General features: G+C 52.8%; 9 protein-coding genes across 9 annotated transcripts; 6 read left to right on the top strand and 3 right to left on the bottom strand.

The window, feature by feature from the left end:
* Positions 1-49: 49 nt before the first annotated feature.
* Positions 50-1,776, top strand: CDS1 (phosphatidate cytidylyltransferase; the record flags this gene model as incomplete). Its single annotated transcript, XM_056214085.1, has 4 exons — positions 50-214; positions 420-789; positions 840-1,186; positions 1,234-1,776. 4 exons carry the CDS (start codon positions 50-52, stop codon positions 1,774-1,776), a joined length of 1,425 nt encoding a protein of 474 aa, XP_056071352.1.
* A 493-nt stretch (positions 1,777-2,269) lies between these two features.
* Positions 2,270-4,415, top strand: N0V89_005307 (uncharacterized protein; the record flags this gene model as incomplete). Its single annotated transcript, XM_056214084.1, has 2 exons — positions 2,270-3,178; positions 3,258-4,415. The coding sequence occupies 2 exons, from the start codon at positions 2,270-2,272 to the stop codon at positions 4,413-4,415; spliced, it is 2,067 nt and encodes a 688-aa protein (XP_056071351.1).
* Positions 4,416-4,751: 336 nt separating this feature from the next.
* Positions 4,752-6,914, bottom strand: N0V89_005306 (uncharacterized protein; the record flags this gene model as incomplete). Its single annotated transcript, XM_056214083.1, has 4 exons — positions 4,752-5,591; positions 5,646-6,023; positions 6,077-6,349; positions 6,846-6,914. 4 exons carry the CDS (start codon positions 6,912-6,914, stop codon positions 4,752-4,754), a joined length of 1,560 nt encoding a protein of 519 aa, XP_056071350.1.
* Positions 6,915-7,465: 551 nt separating this feature from the next.
* N0V89_005305 (uncharacterized protein) lies at positions 7,466-9,283 on the bottom strand (the record flags this gene model as incomplete). Its single annotated transcript, XM_056214082.1, has 4 exons — positions 7,466-7,562; positions 7,614-8,187; positions 8,245-8,707; positions 8,759-9,283. 4 exons carry the CDS (start codon positions 9,281-9,283, stop codon positions 7,466-7,468), a joined length of 1,659 nt encoding a protein of 552 aa, XP_056071349.1.
* A 608-nt stretch (positions 9,284-9,891) lies between these two features.
* N0V89_005304 (uncharacterized protein) lies at positions 9,892-12,308 on the top strand (the record flags this gene model as incomplete). Its single annotated transcript, XM_056214081.1, has 2 exons — positions 9,892-10,745; positions 10,802-12,308. 2 exons carry the CDS (start codon positions 9,892-9,894, stop codon positions 12,306-12,308), a joined length of 2,361 nt encoding a protein of 786 aa, XP_056071348.1.
* A 212-nt stretch (positions 12,309-12,520) lies between these two features.
* On the bottom strand, positions 12,521-17,065 carry TR06 (ABC-type transporter tr06; the record flags this gene model as incomplete). The annotated part of the gene is made up of 9 exons (XM_056214080.1): positions 12,521-12,547; positions 12,600-13,414; positions 13,466-13,581; positions 13,657-14,890; positions 14,953-15,249; positions 15,302-15,816; positions 15,912-16,417; positions 16,478-16,822; positions 16,877-17,065. The coding sequence occupies 9 exons, from the start codon at positions 17,063-17,065 to the stop codon at positions 12,521-12,523; spliced, it is 4,044 nt and encodes a 1,347-aa protein (XP_056071347.1).
* A 1,016-nt stretch (positions 17,066-18,081) lies between these two features.
* N0V89_005302 (uncharacterized protein) lies at positions 18,082-19,683 on the top strand (the record flags this gene model as incomplete). Its single annotated transcript, XM_056214079.1, has 2 exons — positions 18,082-18,917; positions 19,146-19,683. The coding sequence occupies 2 exons, from the start codon at positions 18,082-18,084 to the stop codon at positions 19,681-19,683; spliced, it is 1,374 nt and encodes a 457-aa protein (XP_056071346.1).
* Positions 19,684-20,309: 626 nt separating this feature from the next.
* Positions 20,310-21,206, top strand: N0V89_005301 (uncharacterized protein; the record flags this gene model as incomplete). The annotated part of the gene is made up of 3 exons (XM_056214078.1): positions 20,310-20,486; positions 20,538-20,971; positions 21,026-21,206. 3 exons carry the CDS (start codon positions 20,310-20,312, stop codon positions 21,204-21,206), a joined length of 792 nt encoding a protein of 263 aa, XP_056071345.1.
* A 395-nt stretch (positions 21,207-21,601) lies between these two features.
* N0V89_005300 (uncharacterized protein) lies at positions 21,602-24,388 on the top strand (the record flags this gene model as incomplete). Its single annotated transcript, XM_056214077.1, has 1 exon — positions 21,602-24,388. The coding sequence occupies one exon, from the start codon at positions 21,602-21,604 to the stop codon at positions 24,386-24,388; it is 2,787 nt and encodes a 928-aa protein (XP_056071344.1).
* Between the last annotated feature and the right edge of the window lie 308 nt (positions 24,389-24,696).

Here is a 24,696-nt window from a genome sequence, read left to right as displayed (position 1 = left end):
ACCTTTCCCTTCAAACCCCTCGCGCACCGCCGCGCAACACTCGCCAACCATGGCTAAGTCACGCAAAGACGTCAAGTTCCAGCATCGCGGTAGCAACCCCAACACCAAGGCGCGCCGCCCGTCTATGAGCGTGTCTGAACACTCGGAGGGGGGTCAATCCGAGCCTACCAGTCCTACAAGAAATGGCCATGCTGTCGGCAAAATCGATGAGACCGTAAGACCCCCTTCTCCCGCTACATGATACCCCGAGGGCTGCTAGGCAACGCTTTGCGGGAGGGATCAGCTTTGCCTCATGTCAAAGAACCTTTCGCAATGGGCACCAGCAGTCATAGTCCAGCACATGTGTGGCAGCTTTACGGCCTCAGCCGCAATCCCACTCTGACCCCTCTCTATGCATTCCCCCACTGACCATGACCCAGCCCGCACCTCCGGAGCAGTCGGATTACGAAAAGAAGATGCAAAACCTCTACACGCGCACTATATGGACGTTCGCTATGCTCGGTGGCTTCTTCTGGGCTCTCTTCGCCGGCCACATCTACATCATCATCCTCATCACGGCCCTCCAGATCATCTCCTTCAAGGAGGTCATCGCGATACATGCTGTACCTAGCAAAGCCCGGAACCTGCGATTCACCAAGTCACTCAACTGGTATTTCTTAGGGACTACCATGTATTTCCTGTACGGCGAGAGTGTAATCTACTACTTCAAGCATATTCTGCTGGTCGATCGCATCCTACTTCCGCTTGCTACCCACCATAGATTCATCTCCTTCATGCTGTACATCATCGGTATATAAACCCCTTCTTCCCGGGTATGAAACCCTCGACTGACGTTCTAGGCTTCATCTTCTTCGTCTCATCTCTGCAAAAGGGCCACTACAAGTTCCAGTTCAGCCAGTTTGCCTGGACGCACATGGCTTTATTCTTGATTGTCGGACAGGCTCATTTCATCATCAACAATGTTTTCGAGGGCTTCATCTGGTTTTTCATGCCCGTTGCTTTGGTTGTCACAAATGACATCTTCGCCTACCTCTGTGGTATTACCTTTGGTCGGACACCTTTGATCAAGATCTCGCCTAAGAAGACTTGGGAGGGATTTCTCGGAGCGTGGTTTTTCACCGTGCTTTTGGGCATAGCGATGACACACCTCATGGCGCGATCAAAGTATTTCATTTGCCCGGTCAATGTACGTCACCCCCCACCGCGCTCCCTGTTCCAGCTAACAGCCTGCAGGACCTCGGCGCAAACCTCTTCACTGGTTTGGAATGCACCCCGAACCCAGTGTTTACCCCTAGGACTTACACCGTTCCCTTCATTCCACCGGGCCTTCCGATGATCAGCAATACGTACACGTTCAAACCCCTCTACCTCCATGTTCTCGTCCTTGCCACGTTCGCCTCCTGGATCGCACCTTTCGGTGGCTTCTTTGCTTCGGGCCTGAAGCGGACTTTTAAGATCAAAGACTTTGGTGACAGCATTCCCGGCCACGGCGGTGTCACGGATCGCATGGATTGCCAGTTCATCATGGGAACAATTACTTTCTTCTACTACTCCAGCTTCATTGCAGTCAATCACGCAACCGTCGGTAGCGTATTGGAGGCGGCCATCACCGGACTTACTCTTGAAGAGCAAGTCGAGGTTGTGAGAATACTTGGGAAGAACCTGGTCGAGAAGGAGGTCTTGCCAACTCAGGTGAGTCGATCTTTCTTCGACGAAATGTTCAAAGCTGACTCGAATCAGATATTGCAATACCTCACAGCACCAGCGAAGAGATGAAGATGCTCCATGTAAAATCTAGCTTTCTTGTTCACAAGAATTTGTGTATTGTTAGGATGAGGTGATGGGCCGAGCGGACAGCGGGTGCTACACGAGTAGTATGTAGTTTATAATGTGTTGGCTAGGCTCTTTGAGTTGGTACTTTTGGGGCCTTAAAGTGCATACCTCGGGCATTGCATTGCGCGGCGCATCATATGAGGTCTCATCTAAGGCCGAGCATGTAGGCATATTGGAGCGCAAGGAAAAGCATGAGCCGGTGATAATATTCATCATTCACACCTTGACGACTTTGCACACGGAATAAATTCACTATCCCAGACCGGTTTTCGTTCGCATATTTTGAATGTTTTGAGTGTTATCCGGGGATGACGTGCAGTGTGCCTTCCTCTGTTGCGGTCGCTCTTGCTCAAAGTAGCTAGCGGCCGAGGCATGCAGCCGCGCGACTCGAACTTTTGAACATCCGCGACTTTGACCACAACATCTGACACCGTAAATGCCGCCACGACCCTTCGTCAACGACGCCCTTTGGCGATGTCTATGTCCAAGATGGGCTCAAATTTCTGGTCGATCGAGAACAGGCCTCATTGGCGCTGCGAAGAGGATATCTACGCGACCTTCAATCCACTCCGAACCTGCGAAGCAGTCTTCGCGTACGTATAACAATGCCGCAACCGCACCGAATACTTCCTTCGCCCCGATCGGAGCCTTCGACAACTTGCCAGATGCGGTGGGTCGTCATCAGCGCAACACCAAACACCAGAATGCTCTTGAAAAGAACAAACGTACAACCGACTTCGTCCGCCTTTCCACCGAAGAGCTCTACAATCGACTGCGTATCGATGCTGCAAAGGGATTTCATCAAGAAGTCATGAGAATGCTCAATATCTTGATCAAGGATAGGCGGGAGCGACCGAACCTGCAGATGTACACGGCTCTGCTGCACTCGTACGTCTCACCCGAATGGGGCACGGCAGGGAAGATCCGCAAAGCTCTGGAAGACATGGCCGTTGCAGGCATCGAACTCGATGCGCGTGCCTGCGAATGCGCTCTCGAAGCACTTGCCGTACACCCCGATTCCTTCGTGCGGACGGATGTATTGGAGTACATGCGGGACAGGTGGTGGAGCCCAACTTCTACAGCACAAAGTTTTGTCATTGCTGGGTTGCTCAGGGAGAGATGCTTTGAACAGGCGCTGGAGAGGCTGGAGAGCATGCTCAAGGAGGGCACCAGGATAGAACCGTGGTTATGGGATAAAGCGATCTGGATGTTGCTTGAGTTTGGCGAGGTGGAAGAGGCGTTTTACGTGCTGAGCCTCAAACGAAATATCTCAAGTAATGTGGATGTCAGCTTGAGTGGAAGTTTATGGACACAGCTACTGGATGTTGCAGGCAAGAGGCATATCGTGAGTACCTTTACCTCTTTCCATAACAATCGACATACAGATTTCCGGGCAAAGGCCACATTTAGCTGATGAAGCGCAGCCCGAAGCCGCGAGCATGATATGGTACACCCATGTCGTACCCGGATATTTAAAACCGACCACGGGGACGTGCCTCAATATTCTCTCCGCTGCCTCTCGCGTAGGTGATGTTAAGCTCGCTACAGATGTTTTCCGCGTCCTCGCTGAACGCAACACGGTGCTCAACAATCACCATTACGAGACTCTGATACAGTGTTACCTCGCCGCCAACGATCTGCCTGCCGCGCTGAGCGTCGTCCTGATCATGCAAGACTCAAACCTCAAAGTCAGAGAAGATGAGCTGCATCCGTTGTTTGCATACCTGAGCAAAGATAAGGAGCGGCCCATGAACGCCTTCATGCAGCTCCAAGACCTTGAACGCGAAGGTCGCAAGATCCCTACCGCTGCCGTGAATATCTGCATCGCAGCCTCCATCAAGCTGGGTGATCTCACCGAAGCAATCGAATTCTACAAAGCGCTAAAGAGTGTCGCGAAAGCCGGCCCCACGACTGCAACCTTCAACGAGCTCTTCCGCGGCTGCTACCGCACCGGCCGTAAAGAGCTCGCCATGTATCTCGCCAACGAGATGGTTGAACTCGACCTTCGACCCGATCGCTTGACCTACGACCGCCTGATCTTGACTTGTATCCATGCTGGGGACCTCGACGATGCGATCAGCTACTTTGAGGAGATGAGGACTGAAGGCCTAGTTCCAAGACGCAAGACGCATGAAAATCTCGTCGAACTTGCATTCAAGGCAAAGGATGGGAGATGTGTTGCGCTGCTGAAGTGGTACAAGCAGGCAGAATATAGAGTCGAGGCTCGAGTTGCGACGTTGGAGAGGCTGATTATGAAACATTTTGAAGAGGGTGAGGAGAGAAAGAAGGACGTCACAGGGGACGAGAATGGTCAAGATGCGCTGGATGCGTTGCAGGGAGAGCGGGGTGAGAAGGGAGATCAGGCACCCAATAAGGAGAAGAATCCGCAGGACGTGCTGGAAGCGTCGCAGAAGGAGATGGGAAGCGCAGAGAGGGGGACTGAAGCCATGACAGAAGCCGTTCAGAGGGAGGAAGCCTTGGAGGAACCGATTCATGCATTTCTTGAGGATTCGGAAACGCAGCCACAGTCACAAACACAGTCACCGAACAGTGCCGTAGACTACACCAAATTCCATGTCTAGGGTCTAGACCAGTCTATAACTGCGACGTTGGGTCACTTGGGGGCTTGGTCCCAGTGACAATGATGCCACCTACTTAAATAGCAGTCTATGCAATTTTCAGGTAACTGCGATCCCACTCTGACGCCTATTTGCGATGGCACATCACCTCCATCGAGGCCTGTATTAAAGGCACTTTGGCAAGGTCTTTCGTTGCAGGAAAGAGCCTTGGCAAAGGGGCAGTCACCAATTAGGCTTGTCTAGGCGTTCCACCTACCCCAGGTCCTCTATTCCACATACAATGTACTTCATTCTCCACGCGCAAGCTTCGTTGAACAACCGAAGGGAACACCAGTATCACTACTGGGCAATCAGATGCTTGAAATACTCCCGGTTGAACGCCGCACTCCGCTTCGGATACCTCGTCTTCTCCTCCGACTCAAAGTCTACCCACGTCACGCCAAATCGATCCGTATACCCCTTCGCCCACTCCCAGTTATCAAGCAACGTCCAGCCGAAGTACGACCGGATGTCGATGCCACCGTCTTTAACCGCTTTAGCGAGCTCGCCAACATACGAGCGGTAGAAGTCGATACGATGCGTGTCATTCAGCACGTGTTCGCTCGGAGGCGCAGTGACGTGTTCGCCCTTCATAGTCGTCCCGTTCTCAGTCACGTAGATAGGCTTGTGGTACCGGTCCCAAATCCACCTCAGTAGATTGGCGAATCCCCACGGCGAGCTGCGAAGCCATTCTGTATCACTTTCCAACCCGCGACTCACGCCTTCCTTATTCTCGTCGGACCACGCGAGGTTGCCCTTGTGGTCTTCCGGCGGAATCGGCTCGCCCTCTGGTACCTTGTCCCGCACGAAGAAGGCAGTGTACGTGTTCATACCATAGAAATCACTGCTCCCGTTTACAAGCTTTTTCTCTTCGGCAGTGAATGTTGGAAGCCGGTCGCCGAGCTGTTTCCGCATGCTGGCGGGATAGTCGCCGCTCCCATGGACGGGGTCTGCAAACCACGCAATCTCGAATTCGAGCGCGCGTTGGGCGGCCGCGCGGTCCTTGGGATCTTCTGCATCCCAGGGCGCAGACCAATTTCCGGAGAGGGTTATCCCGATTGTGCCGTTTTGCTTGGGTGCGAAGTCTCTCTTGTAGAGATGGTAGGCGTGGGCGTGCGAGACGAGTTGGGTGTGGCCGACCTAGTCCACTATCAGTACACCTTCTCATCGAAGAGAAAAATGGGGCATTTTTACGATCCACGGCTCCTTGCTTGTATCCCCCTCCGCATACTTGCTCCTATCACTACTCCTGTTCGGCGCATGTGCGCCGCCCGCGTACCCCGCCAGCGCGTAGACGCCCGGCTCGTTATACGTGATCCAGTGCTTTACGCGATCTCCAAACCGCTCAAAGCATACATTCGCGTACCGCACGAAGTCTGGGGTGTACTTCTCCTGGTCCAGCATGCTCTTGTACCGGTCCTCCAGCGCTTGGGGCACATCCCAGTGGAACAGCGTGACGAAGGGCGTGATGTCGTTGGCAATCAGCTCATCGATGAGGGAGGAGTAGAAGGATATTCCAGCCTCATTCACCGGATCATCTTTTCCTCCTAGGGGGATGATGCGACTCCAGGACTATTGTTTCTTCCTGTCAATATATCTCCCCAGTGGACAAGTATCGCACTCACGAGACTGAATCTGTACGCATTGACGCCATAGCTCTTCATCAGCTTCACGTCCTCTTTGAAGAGGTCGTAGCTGCGGGTTGCGTCGTCGGCGGTGCTAGCATCTATGACGCGGCCGGATGTGTGCGCAAGAGTGTCCCATGTTGAGGGGCCTTTCCCATCTTTATCCCATGCGCCTTCGATTTGGGGGGCTGCGGTTGCGTATCTTTTATACGAGTCAGTGAGATCTTGAGTAAAACCAGCGCCAAAAGGAAGGGACGATAGGGGTAGAATTCCCTATGATGCGTGAATACAACAAGGAAGAAAGCCATTGCGCGAAAAGGTGTGCTTGGAAGAAGTATGTTTGAAAGAGGTGGAGGCTGTGGATACCTCCGAGTCCAAACTGTACGCTTAGGGTTCTATACCGCGCGTAGACGTATTCATGCGAGTATTCTGTGACGTAGGAAAAAGAAACGCGTTGTTACAGAAGTGCAAGTTACGAAGATTAAATTGTAATGTGGGAAGGGGTTCAGCACATACCCCCAGAAGAAGTCCTTTCGCAGAGAGCCTTTCAGTCCAGCCTCAGGAGAGCTATCAAAGTCGAATCCGTCTGCCATACCTGCGATCTCAGTACGCAAAAGTCCACAAAGTACGAACACGTCCAAAACGCCCCGCGATGGTGTTTACACATGACATTGGGGGAACTCGCTTAGCGTAGGGTAGACTACTGCAACGGCATGATCTGCAGCATGCATGTGTTCACGGAAGAATTATGGCCGAGGAACGAACGAACGTTCGGAAACAACATGCGTAGGAACGATGCATCGGGCTTCCGGTTAAAGAGCAGGTTGAATTGCTCCATGTCGCGCGAGTGAAGTGCAAGTCTGCTCGCGAACTAAAGCCGTGGGAATGCGGGACGGCTTTCTCGTGTAGGTAGAGTGGGGTCCGCTAAGGTGCGGGTAGTGAATCAGCGTTGGTAGAGTGACATCCGAAGACGTCTCATGACTCTGGTGTCGGCATGTTCCGACACGAAGGACTCAAGGAAAATTAGCGAAGAAAATGTATGGGGGGAGTGATTGGGAAAGTGGTGGAGAGAATAAGCTAAAATCCGGATCACAATGACCTACGAAGAAGCTACAAGATCAAGGGAAGGCTGTTATATCGAAATCAGTCAGAACGAGTGTAAAGAACATCTGAGCGGAGTAACATCGCCAAAAAGGAGTTCAACTGTTACCTCCTTAGCGCGTTCGATTCATCAAGTCAATTCAGTTGTAGACTAGGACACGACGATGCTAAGATGTTGTCGTCGAAGCCGAATCTGTCTCTAATGGCAGTGCCCTCGGGATGCTACGCTCTGGCGCTGTCTCTTCTCCCGTCTTCTCGCCTCTGAGCTATACCCAAACCAGCAGCTATCTACGTACGAGGGACCTCTTCCACAACACCATGTTCATTTTGTTCTCGCGCCTCGCGGTCCATCTTCGCCTGCTCTTCTTTCCCCTTCTGGATGAGCCTGCGCAAGGTTAGCGTACTACACTTCATCTATGAACTGGATAGAACTCACAAACTCATCTTAACAGGCTGAATGCCTGGCGTTTCGAATACGCTATCGATTTCCTCCAAGCTGAGATTCGCCGTCTCGGGGAAGATAAAGTAAGACAGTCCAAGTTGGATGGTGTTGTACGCAATGTACACGACCCAGATCTTGTACCCAACTTTTTCGATGCCGATACTGATGCCGTATGCTTCTACAACACCACATGCTCCCTGGATCAAGCCATAGAGACCCATGCCCTTGGAGCGTAGGTTGAGCGACAGTACTTCGACTGGATATAGATTATGCATCGTAGCGATGAACGTCGCGCTGAAACACTGGAACATGAACATCCATAGGATAGTAAGACTGGCAGTGGCTTTTGACGGAGAAACGTTGTAGCGCCACGATGTGATGATCGCGCAGGTCTGCATAGCGATGATGGTTATGAGGCCGGAGAAAATGAGCGTGCGGCGCTTCCAGAAGTCGATGATCCAGGCACCGAGTAGCGTGAAAACAGTGTAAGTGATTACGAGGCCTAGATTAATGCCGAGCTGGGGAATCTCGTCGTGGATACCGATGGTCTCGAGAGCGGGCGTGAGGTCTGCGGATGTCAGTACCTAGTGCTGCATCTTGTGCGGGATCGGACGGAAACACTTACAGTACGACACAATGCCGCCGCCATTCCAGGACTGGAAAGCACTGTACAAGATGAGAACGAGAAGTCTGTACCGCACGACTTTGGTGAAGAACACGGCGAAGTTCCAGCTTTGCTTGAAGCCTGTGCGCGTGCTTTCCAATGACTCCTCGATTTGAGAAACGACCATGCCGACGATAGGCTCCTCTATTGACTGAGACGTTGTTTGATACTTCGCGATGACTTCTTTGGCTTCTTGGATGCGGCCTATTTTGACGAGATAACGGGGTGATTCTGGAATGGTGAAGTACATAAGGACAACAACGATGGCAGGAAAGATTGCTTCAAGCAAGAGCGGAATTCGCCATGCTTTGTTGCCCGGCATTTGGCTGAAGCCGATGAGCGCGGCGTCCATGATGATCGAGCCGATGTGGAAAGTTGCTCCCATAACACCGACCAGACGTCCTCGAAGGTGGACAGGTGCGATCTATGTTGCATCATGAGCTTGACGTTCTCGAAATTGGGGTCTCATACGCACCTCAGCCATGTACTGCGGACTGCAGCTAGCCACCAGAGTTGATCCGAAGCCCAGGATGAACCGTCCAGCCATAAACATTGGCATGCCCGTGGCTAAACCCTGTAACAATGCAGCCACAATAGTCAACACGTTGCCTATGAACATGGTGCCTCGTCGTCCGATAACATCGCTGACTGCCAGGAACGGACTGCCCACTATTGTACCAATACGCATCAGCGCATTGAGTGTTGCGAAAGTGGAACCTGCAGTGCCAAAGCCAAAGTAGCTGTGCCACGAGTCGAATGCATTCAAGCCACCAATGACAGCCCAATCAACACCGTAACCGCTCTGATTGCACAGCTGGATGAACATGATGAGCATGATTCGCAGGCCAGTTTGGGACCAGAACTTCAGGGCTTTGGCGGATTCCTTCTGAAGATTCTCTTCAGTGATGCGCTGGACGACGACTTCTTCAACATGGACTTCTGCTTTGGCGTGGACGGTGGGGTCGTGCCCAAAGGAGCGGATCTGCTCTGGTTCTGCCATCTTGGTGCAGCTTTGGCCGTGAAGTCCTCAGTCAAACACTTAAAAGTAGTGACAAGCAAGAGGAGTTCCTGCGGGAGCAAGGCGGCTGACCCAAGATCAAGAGTCTCGAAGCCTTTCATAAGTTTCCGACCAAGCTTCCAGTGCCCGGTAGCACGACTCGCGTGCCCGTAGATCGTGCCTCTGTGCCGCAGCCAGACGACCAGCATGAAGCGACATGCGTGCATCCCCACAAATTATTCCATCCACTAACCCGCATCCCCAGCTTTTGCGAACCTGGTTCTAATTCTTCCGTCCGCGTTCGAGGCCCCCAGCTAATGCTTCTCTTAACCTTCGGGTTCGAGCCGACCTTGATGGCCGTGTGAACGGTCATGTTACACCCCGCACGCACATCATCCCAGCTCACCAACCACATTCCCGGGGTGAGTTCTTTGGCATCCCGGAAATTGTTTTTTGTTGTTCTGGTGCTCAGTACACTTTCTACTGTCGTAGACTGTACCAGAGCTCGATACGTTCTCAGATACGTTCGTCGATGATCCCGCTCGCTCGTGTATCGTACTTCAAGTCAACGTATGGTACATTGATATTACGGTCGTTTCCATCCTCTCACCATGCTGCGCTACCCCGCCCCCGCGCACAAATCCGACTGGGAATCCGCCCTCCCCATTGGCAACGGGCGTCTCGGGGCGATGGTGTACGGCGGCGTACACACCGAGACGCTACGCCTGAACGAGGAAAGCGTGTGGTATGGCGGGCCTCAGGCCCGGACGCCCAAATCCGCGGCACACCTACCTCGCCTACGAGAGCTGATACGGAAGCGCGAGCACGCTGAGGTGGACAAGCTTGTGAAGAAGAGATTCCTTGCGAGGCCGAGGAGCGCTAGACATTACGAGCCGTTGGGCCAGTGTTATCTTGAGTTTGAACACGGGGAGGAGTTCGTCAAGTATGAGAGGACGTTGGACTTGGAGAAGGCGGAGGTAATGGTGGAGTATACAGTCGGTGGGAGTCGCGTTCGAAGGAAATATATCGCGAGCTTTCCTGATAAGGTCATCGCTGTTCGCGTCGAGGCCGAACAGCCAGTGCGCTTTTCTGTGAACTTGACGCGTATGAGCGACAAATGGTACGAAACCAACGAGTTTCTTGATTCAGTAGACGTTCGCGATGGGAAAATCGTTTTGCATGCCACGCCTGGTGGGAAGAGGAGCAACAGCCTATGTATGGTGGCAGGAGTGAAGTGCCATGATGCGGCAGGAACAGTCGATGTTGTTGGCACCTCGCTGGAGGTTACATCCACAAATGCGCTGATACTTATTGGAGTGTCGACCTCGTATGAGCCGGAGATTGACTTAGAGAAGACCGCCTTGGAGAGAGTTTCCCCAGCTCTCCAGCATTCCCCCGATGCATTGTGGGCGCGGCACCAAAGCGACTGGACAAGCATCTACGGACAGCAATCGTTGCAATTGCAGTGAGTCACACCGAGGAACCCTCGTTTATACGCAGAAGTTACTGACACATAGACAGGTCAGGCCAGAATCAAAAGTTAGGCATTGACAACATGAACACCTCCGAGCGCATTCGGGATTCTAACGATGCAGATATCATCGCTCTGTACCAAGGCTATGGCCGCTACCTCCTACTTTCAAGCAGCCGCAACACCGATCGAGCTCTCCCTCCGACTCTACAAGGGATATGGAACCCCTACTTCTCTCCGCCATGGGGCGCAAAGTACACCATCAACATCAACCTCCAGATGAATTACTGGCCCGTAAACACAGGTAACCTCTCAGAGTGCCACATGCCGCTGTTCACCCTATTACACCGCCTGGCCATCAGCGGGAAAGATACAGCGAGAGAAATGTACGACTGTCGCGGGTGGTGCTGCCATCACAACACAGACATCTGGGCAGATACTGCGCCCCAGGACGAATGGATGCCGGCGACATTGTGGCCTCTGGGTGGCGCATGGCTGTGCGTGCATATCTGGGAGCACTTCCTCTTCGACGAGGATATCGACTTTTTGAAGTGGATGTTTCCTGTGCTGGAAGGCTGCGTGGAGTTCCTGCTAGACTTTCTAGTGGAAGACGAGACGGGAATATGGCTGGTGACAAGTCCTTCTCTTTCGCCGGAGAACACATTTCAAGATGCCGAGGGAAGGACAGGAATCTTCTGCGAAGGTTCTACCATGGACATCGCCATCGTTCGAGACGTTTTCACCGGGTTCCTCAACAGCATCAAGAGACTGGAACGACATGACACAGCTACCTTCACGGCGCAAGCACTCCAAGACCTTACGCAAAGAACCCGCACCGCACTTCCCAAACTCCCACCACCTATCATAAGCCCCACCCACGGTGCCCTCCAGGAATGGGGCCTCAACGACTACGCTGACTCCGAGCCCGGCCACCGCCACGTCTCGCACCTCTACGACCTCTACCCCGGCTCGAGCATCACCCCAAGCTCAACGCCCGCCCTCGCAGCCGCTGCTCTGACGACGCTCGAACGCCGTCTCTCCCACGGCGGCGGCCACACAGGTTGGAGCCGCGCCTGGCTCATCTGCTTCTTCGCGCGGCTCCGCAAGCCAGCGCAGTGTCTCGAGAACATCCGCGCTCTTCTGCGTGATAGCACGGTGCCGAATATGATGGATAATCACCCACCGGTGCAGCTGGATGGGAATTGGGGTGGGTGCGCGGGAATACTAGAGTGTCTTTTGCAGTCGCATGAAATTGAGGAGAGAGGGGGGAAAGAGGTGAGGATAATAAGGCTGCTGCCTGCTTGTCCAGAGGAGTGGAGTGCAGGGAAGTTGAAGGGGGTTAAAGCGAGAGGCGGTTTTGAGGTGGACTTTGAGTGGAATGAAGGGGTGGTGTCGGGGCCCGTTAGCGTGAGGAGTAAGCTGGGGTATGAGGCACTGGTGTGCGTTCATCGATGCGGAGATGATGATCAGGTGGCAGGGGACGAATATGAGGTGAAGGGGGTGGGCGAGCATGAACTATTCACCGGGGGTCTGCGCGAGCCTGCTAAGGTCGGATGATCTGTCTGACCAATCGTTACGATTTTTATAGGTGCAGAGTGAGATTATCTCTGTTATTAAATTTCTATCTATGTGGGCAAGTATTTTGCGATGGGATGCAAGTACGCTCATGCGCTGAAGTGGAGTTGCGAAGGAGAAGTACAAAACATGAGTAAAGAGCCGACTCATATAAAAGGGAATGCTGCAATACATGCAGATACCATACGCTGATGCTATCGATCGAGCGCTTGGGCTTGACACTGTGACACGCGTTAGCAATCGCATGAAGAGATCCGCGTGAGTTTGACTCACCATTTGGTAATAAACGCCCCTCTTCCTCAACAAGGTCTGGTGATCTCCCTTCTCCAACACCTTTCCGCTGCCAAGCACAAAAATGATATCCGCTTTCTGTATTGTCGCCAAGCGATGCGCCACTGCAATGACAGTGCGCCCGCCCTCACCCGCAGCCCGCTCAATCGCCTCCTGCACTAGCTTTTCGCTCTCGCTGTCCAACGAACTCGTTGCCTCGTCGAGCAACAGCAGTTTCGGACGGCGTAACAGGGCACGTGCAAGCGAGAGGCGTTGTTTTTGACCACCGGAGAGCGACATGCCCTTCGGCCCGAGCCGCGTGGCATACCCATCTGGCAGCGATGTGATAAACTCATGGATTTGAGCATCCACACAGGCAGCATGGATTTCTTCATCGGTAGCTTCATCGACGCTGAGCGCAATGTTTTCTCGGATGGTGCCCTCATACAAGGTCGGCTCTTGGCTCACGAGACTGATATTCTGGCGATACGCGGCCGGATCCAGCGTCGTGACATCCTGGCCGTTGTACTCGACCTTTCCAGATGTGGCGTCATAGAAGCGCTCAAGGAGGGAGATGGTAGTCGATTTGCCACAGCCAGAAGCGCCGACGAGAGCAGCGAACTGACCAGGTTTGATGGAGATATTGAGATTGTTGAGAACAGGAGTGGGACGAGATTGGTAGGTGAATTGGACGAAGCGGAAGTCGATGGCGACACCATTTGGTGAGGGAGCGATTTCAGCGTAAGTAGGAGGCGGGGCATCGCGATCGGGACGCATGCTCAGGATCCGATTCGCGGCACCGGTGGCTTGGGCGATGTCTGAGGGTAAAGTCAGCTTTGTAGTTTAGTTTCGGGGCATAGAGAGCGTACTTGGTGCAAAGGAGAACCACATCCCCGCTGCGACAGCGCCTTGAATGATGGCCATATAAATCACAAAAAAGTCGACCTGGTTGTACTCGTAGGAGGCGAGCAAGGTACCACCATACCTATCGCAGTCAGTGGTGATGATCTACAAGAACAGTACACAGGGTCTCGTGTGTTGAGGAAACAGAAAGACTTACCAAAAAGTCAGCGCCATGCATGCTAGCTCAACACTGTCTGAAGCGGCAAAGACGACGGTGCCGACCCTCGCATCGCTAAATGCCTTTTTCACGTGGTACCGGAGCAAAGTCTCATATCTATCGCCGATCATATCTTCCATGATCAGCGAAATTACTGTCCTAAAGGCTCCTACAGCCTCAGTTCCAAACTGTGAGCTCTCTTGGAAGACCGCAGCATTCGTCTTTTCGAATTTCTGTTCAAGACTCAGACGGAGGTAACCAGCAGCAAGGATAGGTGGTAGAGCAGCGAAGAGACCAACGAGCGAGAGCTTCCATCCGTAAACAAACGCAATGATCGTAGAGCCGAGAAGATTCACAACAGCAACGGCTGCCATAGACATTTCGGTGCTCATGAGTTGCTGGAGCTGTTCCGAATCTCCGCTCACTCTTGAAACTAATGTTCCGGCTGAGTGGCCTTCGCGATCGAAGAAGGGTATCCGCTGCCGCAACATATTAGTGAGATACTCTTGTCGGTAACACCGGGTAATGGCGATGGACACTAGATGTGTGCAGAAACCAATAGCGAAGTACGCAACTCCAGTGGCGGCAGCTTCAACACCGAACATACCGGCCCAAAAATAGCCTTTGTTCACGAAAGCTTGACCAGTCAGAGTGAATACTCCGATGACGTTGGCGAAGACATATGCTTGAATCGGATAAACAGCGCCAGCGCAGAGGATGCCCAGGAAAGCCAACAAATACAGGATAGTATGATGTCGCTGTTCCGCGATCATTCGTCCGCCGCTTCCTAAGAAGCTTTTGTCCTTCCACTCAGGTTGCTCTTTGGAGGATGGGCGTTCCTCCTCCGCTTCGACGATCTCGGACTTTTCGGTCTCAGTGGTCTTTGTCTTTGCCAACGCTTTTTCCTCAAACTCTTCCTCGTCGGCCTCCATAGCAAGATTTTGGGCATAGACGAGACCGTAGTAGACTCCATTCTCAATCTTAAGAAGCTCTTCATGGCTACCTTGCTCGACGAGCTGTCCTTGCCGCATCACTATGATGCTGTCTGCCCGCTTGATGGTCGAGAGTCGGTGGGCGATAACGATCGTTGTTCGGTTCTTTGAGACGCGGTCCAAGGCCTCTTGCACGATCCGCTCTGTACGGACATCGATGGCGCTGGTGGCCTCATCGAGGATCAGGATGGGAGGTTGTTTGATAATACTTCTGGCAATCGCGATGCGTTGTCGCTGCCCACCTGCGGTCGAATACTGATCAGTGGAAGTCTCCCATGCATCATTGACTTCAATGAAGACTTACCGGATAGCTTGATGCCACTCTCACCCACCATTGTGTCGTAACCCTGCGGTAGCCTATCTATGAACTCATCTGCGTAAGCCTCTTTGCAAGCTTCTTTGACCATCTTCATCTTCTCCTCTTTCGATAGTCCTTGCCATCGTGTCCCACAAAGGCCAAACGCGACGTTGTTGAAAAGAGTATCATTGAAGAGAAATGGCTCTTGTTGCACGAGTCCGATTTGGGAGCGCCACCATTTGAGATCGACCTCACGGAGATCTGTATTGCCGATTCGCACTGTACCGGTACACGTGTTGGGTCCTGTGAAGCACTTAGCTCAAGCGTCTCGCAATGCCTCTAATTGAAGACTCACCAAGGTCTACGTCCTTTTCTTTTTCGTCAGGCTTGGGTGATTTCTGAGTCTTGGACTTAATCTTCCGCTCTTTCTTTGCCTTCTTAGCATCCTTATCCTTGACTGGCTCATTTTCGAGTAGGTCCGCTGGAGCGGAGTCTTCCGTCTTGTCCTTGGTCACTTCCTTGGCGACGGTGCCGGACAGCTCGTACCAACGTTGTATGAGGCCAACTAGAGTGCTCTTTCCGGAACCCGATGGTCCGACAATAGCAGTGAGTTTACCAGCTTCGAATGTAGCGTTGAGACCATCCAGAATCTGGACATTCGGACGGCTAGGGTATGAGAAGGCCACGTTCTCAAATGAAATGGTTTGTTCGGCGGAGATGTCCGGTTCTTTAAGGCCGGAGATGTCAGGAACCTCAGCATCGATGGTGGCGAATATCTCGGTCGCAGCGGTCGCGGCTTTCGTTATGGCTATTGCTGGGGCAGCTATGCGACCAATCAGCAGAACAGCTGTCATCACCGAGAAGAGAACCCTAATGATGTCAGCACAGTTAGGTCAAGCCATTTTCGGTCGACGGCAATTCCACTAAGCGCACCAACTTGAAAAGGTATGCATATGGGAACTTACACAACAATGTCTCCAACATTTGCCCTATCTCCATGCTCGTACTGCCGCACTCCAAACCAAAATGTGAGTCCGAAAGTGCCATACATTGCCATCATAGACGGAGCCATGATCAGCCCCATCCAAGGTGCTACTCTTCTGCCTTGGCTTTTGGCCTTGTCTAGGAGCACCTCATGCTGTTTAGCTAGTTTCGCTTGTGCGCCGAATGCTGCCACAATCCGGATGGAGGAAAATATCTCGTATGCTACCGCGGAGGCTTGTTCAAGAATCTCCTGGGTGGCCTTGGCCTCTCGCATCAGCGGTGGGAATATTACCCCATAAGTGACGAAGATGAACGGGAGCGAAATGCTGGCAATGAGCGTGAGAATTGGTCCTTTTACAAATGCAACAACGTAGAGTCCGATTGTAAAGGAGAGCGACTGAAAGAGTAGAGCAAGCTGTTGGGAGATACCCATTTGTATCGTGTTCGAGGAGGTGGTGATGCGCGTCGCAACTTTTCCGGGTGAGATCTACACATGGCGCGAGTGGTGAGTACGCAGTCCACAGTTATATGTTGATGGGGTGCTTACAGTATCAATAACGCTCACCGGTTGCGCAAAGGTCGCCCTCAGGTATGCTAACCGAAGCGCGGCACTCATTCGAAGTCCGCTGATTCGTACAGTAAACATGGAGATGTAGGACATGACGAACTTTGCGATGAACAGATATAAAATGTACAAAGCCTGCTTGTTGACTACGGACTGAAATTGCTGCTTCGTCACGGTCGTGTTGGGAAGAAAATAGTCAGTGAAATGACCAACGAGTTGACCAAAGACTATATTCATCAAAGGCATCGCAATACCTGCGCCGATCGAAGTAAGAATACATAGCACGAGGTATAATGCGTCTAATTTGGTGCCGTAGGTGAATACTCGCTTGAGAGCATCAGCAAGTCGAATACATCAAAGCTTGAGTTTGGCCGCACTTACGAAGTAATTACCCAGCCCAGCCTCAGGTTTCTTCTTCTTGCTCAGTCGATCTGATTCATCATCTATAACGACTTCTGGCGGATTCTGATTTTCGACTACTGCCTTCTCAACGAGCTGGATCTGCTCTGCAGGATTCTGCGCAACTGCCGCAGATGGAGGTGGCAAATGGGCATCTTGGTCGATACCCATCGTGAGCAAGTCGAGATGGAGGTTGCGAGAGAGTTTCGAAGGCTGTTAGTGAAGAACTGCCATGAGGGTTGTGCCACGCTAAGGGACGAATTGTTGATGCCTGGGGAGATTTGGGCGTTGCAATGCTCCGTCGGAGAATACGAGATACGACGGCCAATTGACTTCGACGGTCACCAGATTTGGTACCTAGGCGCGTCACGGTGTGGCGAGTGGCAAAAGGAGTGAGTTCGCGTATGAGAGTTGGCTCAAATGATGCGGCTCTCTTATATCCTCCACCCTGGGGGTACAGTAAACGAGCAACTGGAAATGATGGAAGGCGCATGTTCTTTCCCCATGTTGGACGCTAATCCCAAAAGGAGCGAGGAAGTGCGAGCTTCCGTGTGGGCTTTACTAGTGTACGCAAGAACGCCCCCAGGCACCAGCATGCTGGCTTCGCAGAATTTCGACGCAAGGGGGCCTTCCGCCAGTGTTTGAGTCGATAAGAGTCATTACTTAGATGATATGCTGTCGTTAAACCCTTTGAGGACGAAGACTGCGAGGCATGAGAACAGCCAGCGGGCATGAACGGGTAAGACGCTAATGAGCGGGTGATCCTCAGCCAAGCCATCGGTACTCGGAAGCTGGTCGGGCCGCTTGTTTACTTGGGAGCCCCCAACTCTCACGCCTTGCGCTCACCCACCCCCGATCTCACCCATAATCTGCATCACAGCGACATGACCCCAAGTCGCTTGGACTACTGCTCCGACGATTGAGCAAGAGGTAAATACTGCATTGCAGGTGATACTGTTCCGCGCGCACTACACTGCAATTGCCCCCTTACGCCTGGCGCTTACTTGTTTTGGCGAATCTCCTGGCCAAGCATCAAACTCGTGCAGCCCTGCGCCAACTTGAAAGGCGCTTGCGTGTGCTTTCTCCGATCAAAGGCTTACCGACGTGTGCAACCACTGACGCATTCGAGATTTCCAATATTCCCACGTTAACATCAGCTTAGTAACTTCACTCGCTTGGTAGCAGCAATGCAGTCCATCGATCAACTCGCGTTCCCCCCTGGTATTTCCGTGGGCCACGGTGCGATGCGACCGGCAGAGACGAAGCTCGTCTTGATTTGCGTCAAGGACTTCTTCGTACAGACCATTTGCCTCAAGGCCCGCTCGCTCTTCCCAAAGAAGCCCCAGTACCTGCCCACTTATCCAACAACTACGTTACCTGGTCTTCCCAATGAGTTGATCCGGCTGATCGCTAGCTTCTTGCCGCCTCACGCGGAAGCCCTGCTAATCCTCACTTGCAAACAACTGCTCTACACCCTCGGTACCCACTCATGGCTGGTAGTTCCACCTTTGCTCAAAGAACGCAAGATGTTCATGCACCTGCTAGAGCGTGACCTACCCAACTACTACGGATACTTCTATCACCTAAGGCGCAAGCTTCCGCACAGCTACCCCTCCAACTTTGTGGAGAATTCAAAGCGCCATTACATGACTGACCATGGTTGGCTGCTCCCGAGTGCGCGGTTCGGTTACGCAGTGTCATGGTCGCATGTTGTATTTGCTCTGAGGGCAGACTCTTTCGGTGCCTTGTATGGCATACCTCTGGACGCGTTCGCCTATGACTCATATCAGCGTATCGAATGTACCACACCCGAGTACGCGAAGTTCAAGAAGATTAAGGAGACCAGGGTGTCCAAATGGTCCAAGTTCAATCGTCGTCGTGAAGATGATACGCAAGTGCAATTGAGCGCTCGCGCTCGCATCGTGTCCGGCCACCTTATACTTCGGTGCATCTACACAGTCTCGAACAAGAAACGCCCGGCTAATCTGGATGATCTAAAGACATTAGGGCTCGATGTCTGTGGGTAAGCTGCACTGAGTGATATGACATTGCTTGTTGCCTGTGCTTCTTGGTGACGTTTTAGTCTTTGGTGGGATCGTTGGGGAGCCTGAATTGGAACCGGCGTGCACTCCGCTAGATATCAGTGTATCCACGTGTAGACTAACGATTGCAGTCACATTAGCACCACGCCCCGCAATGGGCCTTGGTTCGATAACGTCCTGGCGAAAGCTCTTTGGAGACCTTCCTACAGGTGGGCTCCCTATGACGGCTCCGGCTGGGCCGATCGTCCTGTTCCACCCTCTCAACCAGCGGACCTCAACACGACTGCTGGCACTGTATCTCAGTCGCCAGATGCAAGGGTAGACATCAAAGAAACTGTTGGATTGTTCCAGACGATGAAAGATGTTCTGAGAACAAACGCCGACATTGATTACAGCGGCCGGTGCACCTTCTGCTTCACTGAATACTCTGTACAGGAAGCCTCCCTGGAACCGAATAATGGCATCGAAGTCGTCGTCTGGCACGATCTTGGGGACGGGAAGTCGAAGGATGGTATTTTCTGGGCGAAGAATGTACACTGGAAAGCACTTGTTAATGAGGACCAGTCACACATGTGCACTAGGCACTATGTCCGCCCTCACAGTATTCGCGACGCCTTCGAGGACGGTAACGGCTCTGGGCTCTACTTTCCGCGCAACATAAGGCCGAGCCGAAACCCTTGCAATCGTCAACGCTTCACGCTTAGCTTGAACACTGGCAGAGCAAGAAATTCTCGAAGTAGTGTTTGAACCGATATTCTGGGTGGGATTGGACTTTATCACTGACGGACAAAGCTCGGATCTGTTTACTGCCGGCATTGATTCTGTGGCCCGAGGCTTTGGCCGGGCAAGTGCTCAGAATCACACTAACGAGGGTAATGACCGGGAACGAGTCATCTTGCGCGAAGGACACCAGCACAGGCTAGCGTCAGGAACAAGCAATGATACAATGTCGACATGACAACATAAACTTGTTTCGCAATGATACTATGTAAATTCGGCCGGTTGAGTACCGGCGTCCGCCGTCGCGGGAGGATGATGGACAAAGACGTGGCGCAGGTGGCTGTGGGACCCACTGAGCCTCATCGTCGCAACGTTCTACGAGGGTTCAGCTCCACTAGCAGCCAAACGCGTACAGCTCAGCCGCACCTTCCAGCAATCGCCCATGTTACGGTTCGGGCATCACCGCCTGCTCAAGTGACTCTTCCCGTCCATGTGGCGCTCTCTCCCCTGCTGACGCAGCGTCGCATCTTACTTTAAAGCCGAGTGATTGTCCAACCCCTCCCCGCCATCAGCTTTCGCTACTTTCCGCCCCTACGACCCCCTTCCTATCCTTCTACCTCCGGTACACTTCACTGAGCTTTGCGATCGTCAATATGAGCAACTACGGTTACTACGGCGGGGACGGCTCCCACAACCAGCATCCGCCGCAACAGCAGTATGGCCAGCAAGGTCAGGGCTACAATGACTACCCCTCTCAGCAACCTGCGTACGGCCAGCAGCCGCACGATCAGTATAACCAGGGGCAAGGCCAATATGGTCAGCAGCAGCATGTTAGTGCGATCGTTATATGAAGCTAGAGCACATGTTAACATCCTCTCTAGAGTCCCTATCCTCAGTCGCAATCGCCGTATGCGCCCCCACAGCAAGGCTATGGCGCTCCACCCCAGGGCGACTACAACCAGGGCTACGACCAAAACCGCGGTCATTCTCCCTACCCTCCTCAACAAGAGCATTACGGTGCGCCGGCACAGCAAGGCTACGGTGACCAGAGCTACGGTCAACACCAGCAGCAGCATGGCCAATACGGTCAGCACGGTCAACACGACCAGTACGGCCAGGCTCAGGGCCAGTATGGAGCTCCAGGAGGCCCAGGTGGTCCTGCAGAGGGCGATCGCGGCCTGGGGTCAACATTGATCGGTGGCGCTGGCGGCGCATTTTTGGGAAACAAGATGGGCGGCGGTGTCTTGGGCACTGTTGGCGGGCTCGTGGCAGGTGCCGTGGGCGCGAACATGCTGTCTGACAAGCACGATAAAAAGTAAGTCGGAAGTGCGACTCTACGTTTCCGAGTTGTACTGACACATAGTCGCAGGAAGGACAAGAAGCATAAGAAGCACGGCAGTGGCTCGCACCACGGCGCCGTCGCTGGCAGTGCTGGGCTGGGTGGACTGTACGCTGGTAGCCATAGCAGCGGTCACAAGAAGCACAAGCACCACAAGTCGAAGAGCCGGGGTGGCTCTAGCAGCAGCTCATCGAGCAGCGATTCGGACTAGGCCAGTTATGCTGTATACTGGAGGTCCATGACTAGTGACACCTTTAGTCGTGTTCAGGTCTCGTTTGTCTCTAGTTGTGTATTGTTTGCTGTCTCGTGTGAAGTCGATGCCTTAGTATGAGGGTTGAATCACGTTCGATCCTCCCTAAGATAGGTATACTAGGGCTGTAATGAGTAATGAAAGATTTTCCTGTAACTCCCAAGATTATGTAGGTTTAGTTGTACGATTTTGCAGAACTTGTGAAACAAGCGAGCATTTCCACTTGCGCCTGCCTCATATGACTAAAGTGGCTAGCGCGCCACCGCCTAATTTTCTCCACCATCAATTACATCGACGCCCAACCTTCAGTGTTGGACAGCTCGCAATTTTCCTTGGATCAAAAGGCTATAGCAAGTATGGCGGACGTCTTGCTCGATTACTTCCGGAGCACTCTCCCGGAAGAGCTCGCGAGCGTGCTGGGAGACTCCCTCAAAGCTCTCGAAAGTGGGGATTTTCTGACTGTGCTTCAAAAATCTGAAGTCCAACTTCTACTAGGCCACCAGGACGACGACAGCACGCGAAATGTCCACCTCAAGGATTTCCCGTCATGGAGTGACTATCTTTTCCACCGGCTAGGCTTAATCTTGTCAAATCGGAGCGGAGACTCTGATATCCCGATCGAAGAGACACCTGCATATCGCCAGAACCTGTTCTTCCTTGCCGCGGTTGCCGCGCTTTATGCGTTCCTACAGTCTACTGTTACGGGCCCTCCGCTTCCCTTCAAATCGTCAGAGATCTTGCTTCCTAAAGATGTCGCATCTACTGCCTTAGCAATCAGCAAGCTTAGAGCAGATCTCGTTGCCTCCTTAAGTGCGGATGGTGTCGCGGCATACTCGTTAACACCCAATGTGGAGCTTTTGTGCCTTGCTGAGACCATCTTGGTCTGCCCACCGATCCAGAAGTATGTGGAGCACTCCTTCTGGGCTAGACTGCGAGTGAACTTCGTTCATCAGCGGCTGCTTTCGGAACCAGCACCCTCGCTGCAGAAAGCTATCTACGATGATCTAGCGACAGTCGAACGCATGATCCTCTCTCGGCCTCAGGAAAGAGAAGCCAAAGATTTACACGTTCATTTCCTACTGGAGCGAGCAGCTGTTCATACCCACCATGGCTTCGACAAAAAAGCAAAAGCTGACCTAGACCAAGCGACTGCTGAGAGGAAATTCGAGTTCGCTTTGACTGGTTTGATGGGCAAGAGAACGAAATACCAGCAGAAGGATACCAGCCAGCTTTTGGTCCTGGCACGCAGCGCTGGCTCGGACACATCTGGAGCACCCAAAGACACGGCGTCGAAACCGAATGCCTTGGATTTGAACGACGATACTTTGCTCGAGTCAATCTCGTTCACGAAATCAGCATCGACTGAGATTCAGAACGAGTCCTCATTACCTGCTAGTCTTGCTTCCTTGGATCCTGAGAACCAGCCTAAATTAGACCCCTTGGATTCCGTCATCCTGCTCGAAATAGCCTCTTCCATCACTAATACTAACCCGGCAGATGGCATCACGAGAGAAGAGACAATTCCATACGCCACACGAGTTTTGGACGGTGGCAGCTCGAATTGGCAGGTCTATACCCAGGCATTGCTCGTCCGGAGTCGTATCGAGGGTTACAAGTCTCGAACAATGGAGCGAGGCTTACTACAGTTGCAGGCTCTTGTGGACCAGGTCATTGCCGACACTTCTGGCCAAGCGACCACGGACGCGGAAACCGATACTCAAGTGACTTCATTCCTGCCGAAGGCGAAGGAAGGAGAGTCTGCACCGGTCAACGAGCGCCTGAGATATGTCTTCTCGCTTTGCTCCCCATCATGCTGGGAGCTAGAGGCAGAGCTTGCCGCTCGCTGGGTAAGCGTTGGTGGTCTACGGTCCGCACTTGAGATCTACGAGCGCTTGGAGATGTGGGCCGAAGCGGCATTATGCTGGGCTGCGACTGAGAAAGAAGAGAAGGCCAAGCGCATCATCCGACGTCTACTTTTCCATGCAACGAGCGGCGATGATGAGGCAGCTGACCCTGACGAAGAGAAGTGGGAGGGCGCAGAGCGCGATCCACCTCCGAGTGAGGCTCCACGACTCTACTGCATCCTGGGAGATATTGATCAAGATCTGGCGATGTACGAGAAAGCATGGGAGGTTTCCGGAAAGCGGTACGCTCGTGCGCAAAGGTCGTTAGGTCAGCGATACTTTGCAAAGAAAGATTACGAGAAGGCTGCGGAGGCGTATGCACTGTCTATAAAGATCAATGGTCTAAATCACCCCTCTTGGTTTGCACTGGGCTGCGCATACCTCGAGCTCATGCGGTTCAAGGACGCCGTAGAGGCGTTCTCACGCTGTGTCCAGCTTGACGATCAGGACGCCGAAGCCTGGAGTAATCTTGCAGCAGCACTCTTGCATTTGCGACCAAAGATTTCATCAAATGAGGATGGAGAGATCTCCGAAGCTAAAGTGACCAACCACCCGCGCACCGATGCTCTCAAAGCTTTTAAACGCGCTGCTGCAATCAAGCACGACAACTACCGCATCTGGTCCAACGTCCTCGCCGTCGCAGGCTCAACAAATCCTCCATCGTGGCCCGACATTGTCAACGCACAGCGCCGTATTTGCGAGATACGCGGCGAAACAGATGGCGAGAAGTGCGTCGATGCAGAGCTTCTAGAACTTCTCGTACGCCACGTCGTCCAATCCGAAGACGGCTTCGACATCAGCAAGCCCGGTCTTGCGCGCCTCGTAAATGAGCTCATCGAGAAGCACATCAAGCCGCTCATCACCGTCTCGCCGTCGCTCTGGACAACCCTTGCTACGCTATATATGCACACTAACCGACCCAGCTCGGCGCTGGAATGTCATGAGAAAGCATGGCGCGCGGTAACGAGTCAGCCAAACTGGGAGACCAAGACTGAGAAGGAGTGGGATGTCGTCGTGCAGCAGACGGTAGATCTGGTGGATGCGTATGAGACGCTAGGTCCGAGGGAGAGGTCCGAGGGATTGGCGGCGGGCAGTGGGGAGCTAGTAGCTAAAGACTGGAAGTTCAAGGCTAGGAGTGCGGTGAGGAGCGTTATGGGGAAGGGGAAGGAGGCTTGGGAGGATAGTGTTGGTTGGGATAAACTTAAGGATAGGCTGGATGAGCTGAAGAACAGGGACTGAAGGCACTATCGATGGAGTGGAAGGGTCCTACTAAAGCGTGAGTAAGTTCTTCACAGGTAGCCTTTGAGAAACGAAAAGTTAACGTTCTTTCACCCATTTGCAATCTGTGGTCGGAAGGATGAGCCGATGGAGATGAGAGTGTTGCGCACGGATGAAGTAATATAAGGTGACGACTAGTCGTGACTGCATTGGGTTATTGTTTGAGGGTCCATTGCTAATGGTTCACACAGTGCCTACGCAATTTCTAATCCCAATTTCTTAGATTTAAGCCGCAAAGCTGCATGAGGAATACTAGTGCGATCCTTCCG

The sequence above is a fragment of the Didymosphaeria variabile genome (genome assembly GCF_027946475.1).
Source record: "Didymosphaeria variabile strain IMI 356815 chromosome Unknown scaffold_4, whole genome shotgun sequence".
In the NCBI taxonomy this organism is placed as follows: Eukaryota; Fungi; Ascomycota; class Dothideomycetes; order Pleosporales; family Didymosphaeriaceae; genus Didymosphaeria; species Didymosphaeria variabile.
The sequence above is the reverse complement of the archived record's forward strand: the minus strand, read 5'-3'. Positions and strand labels throughout refer to the sequence as shown.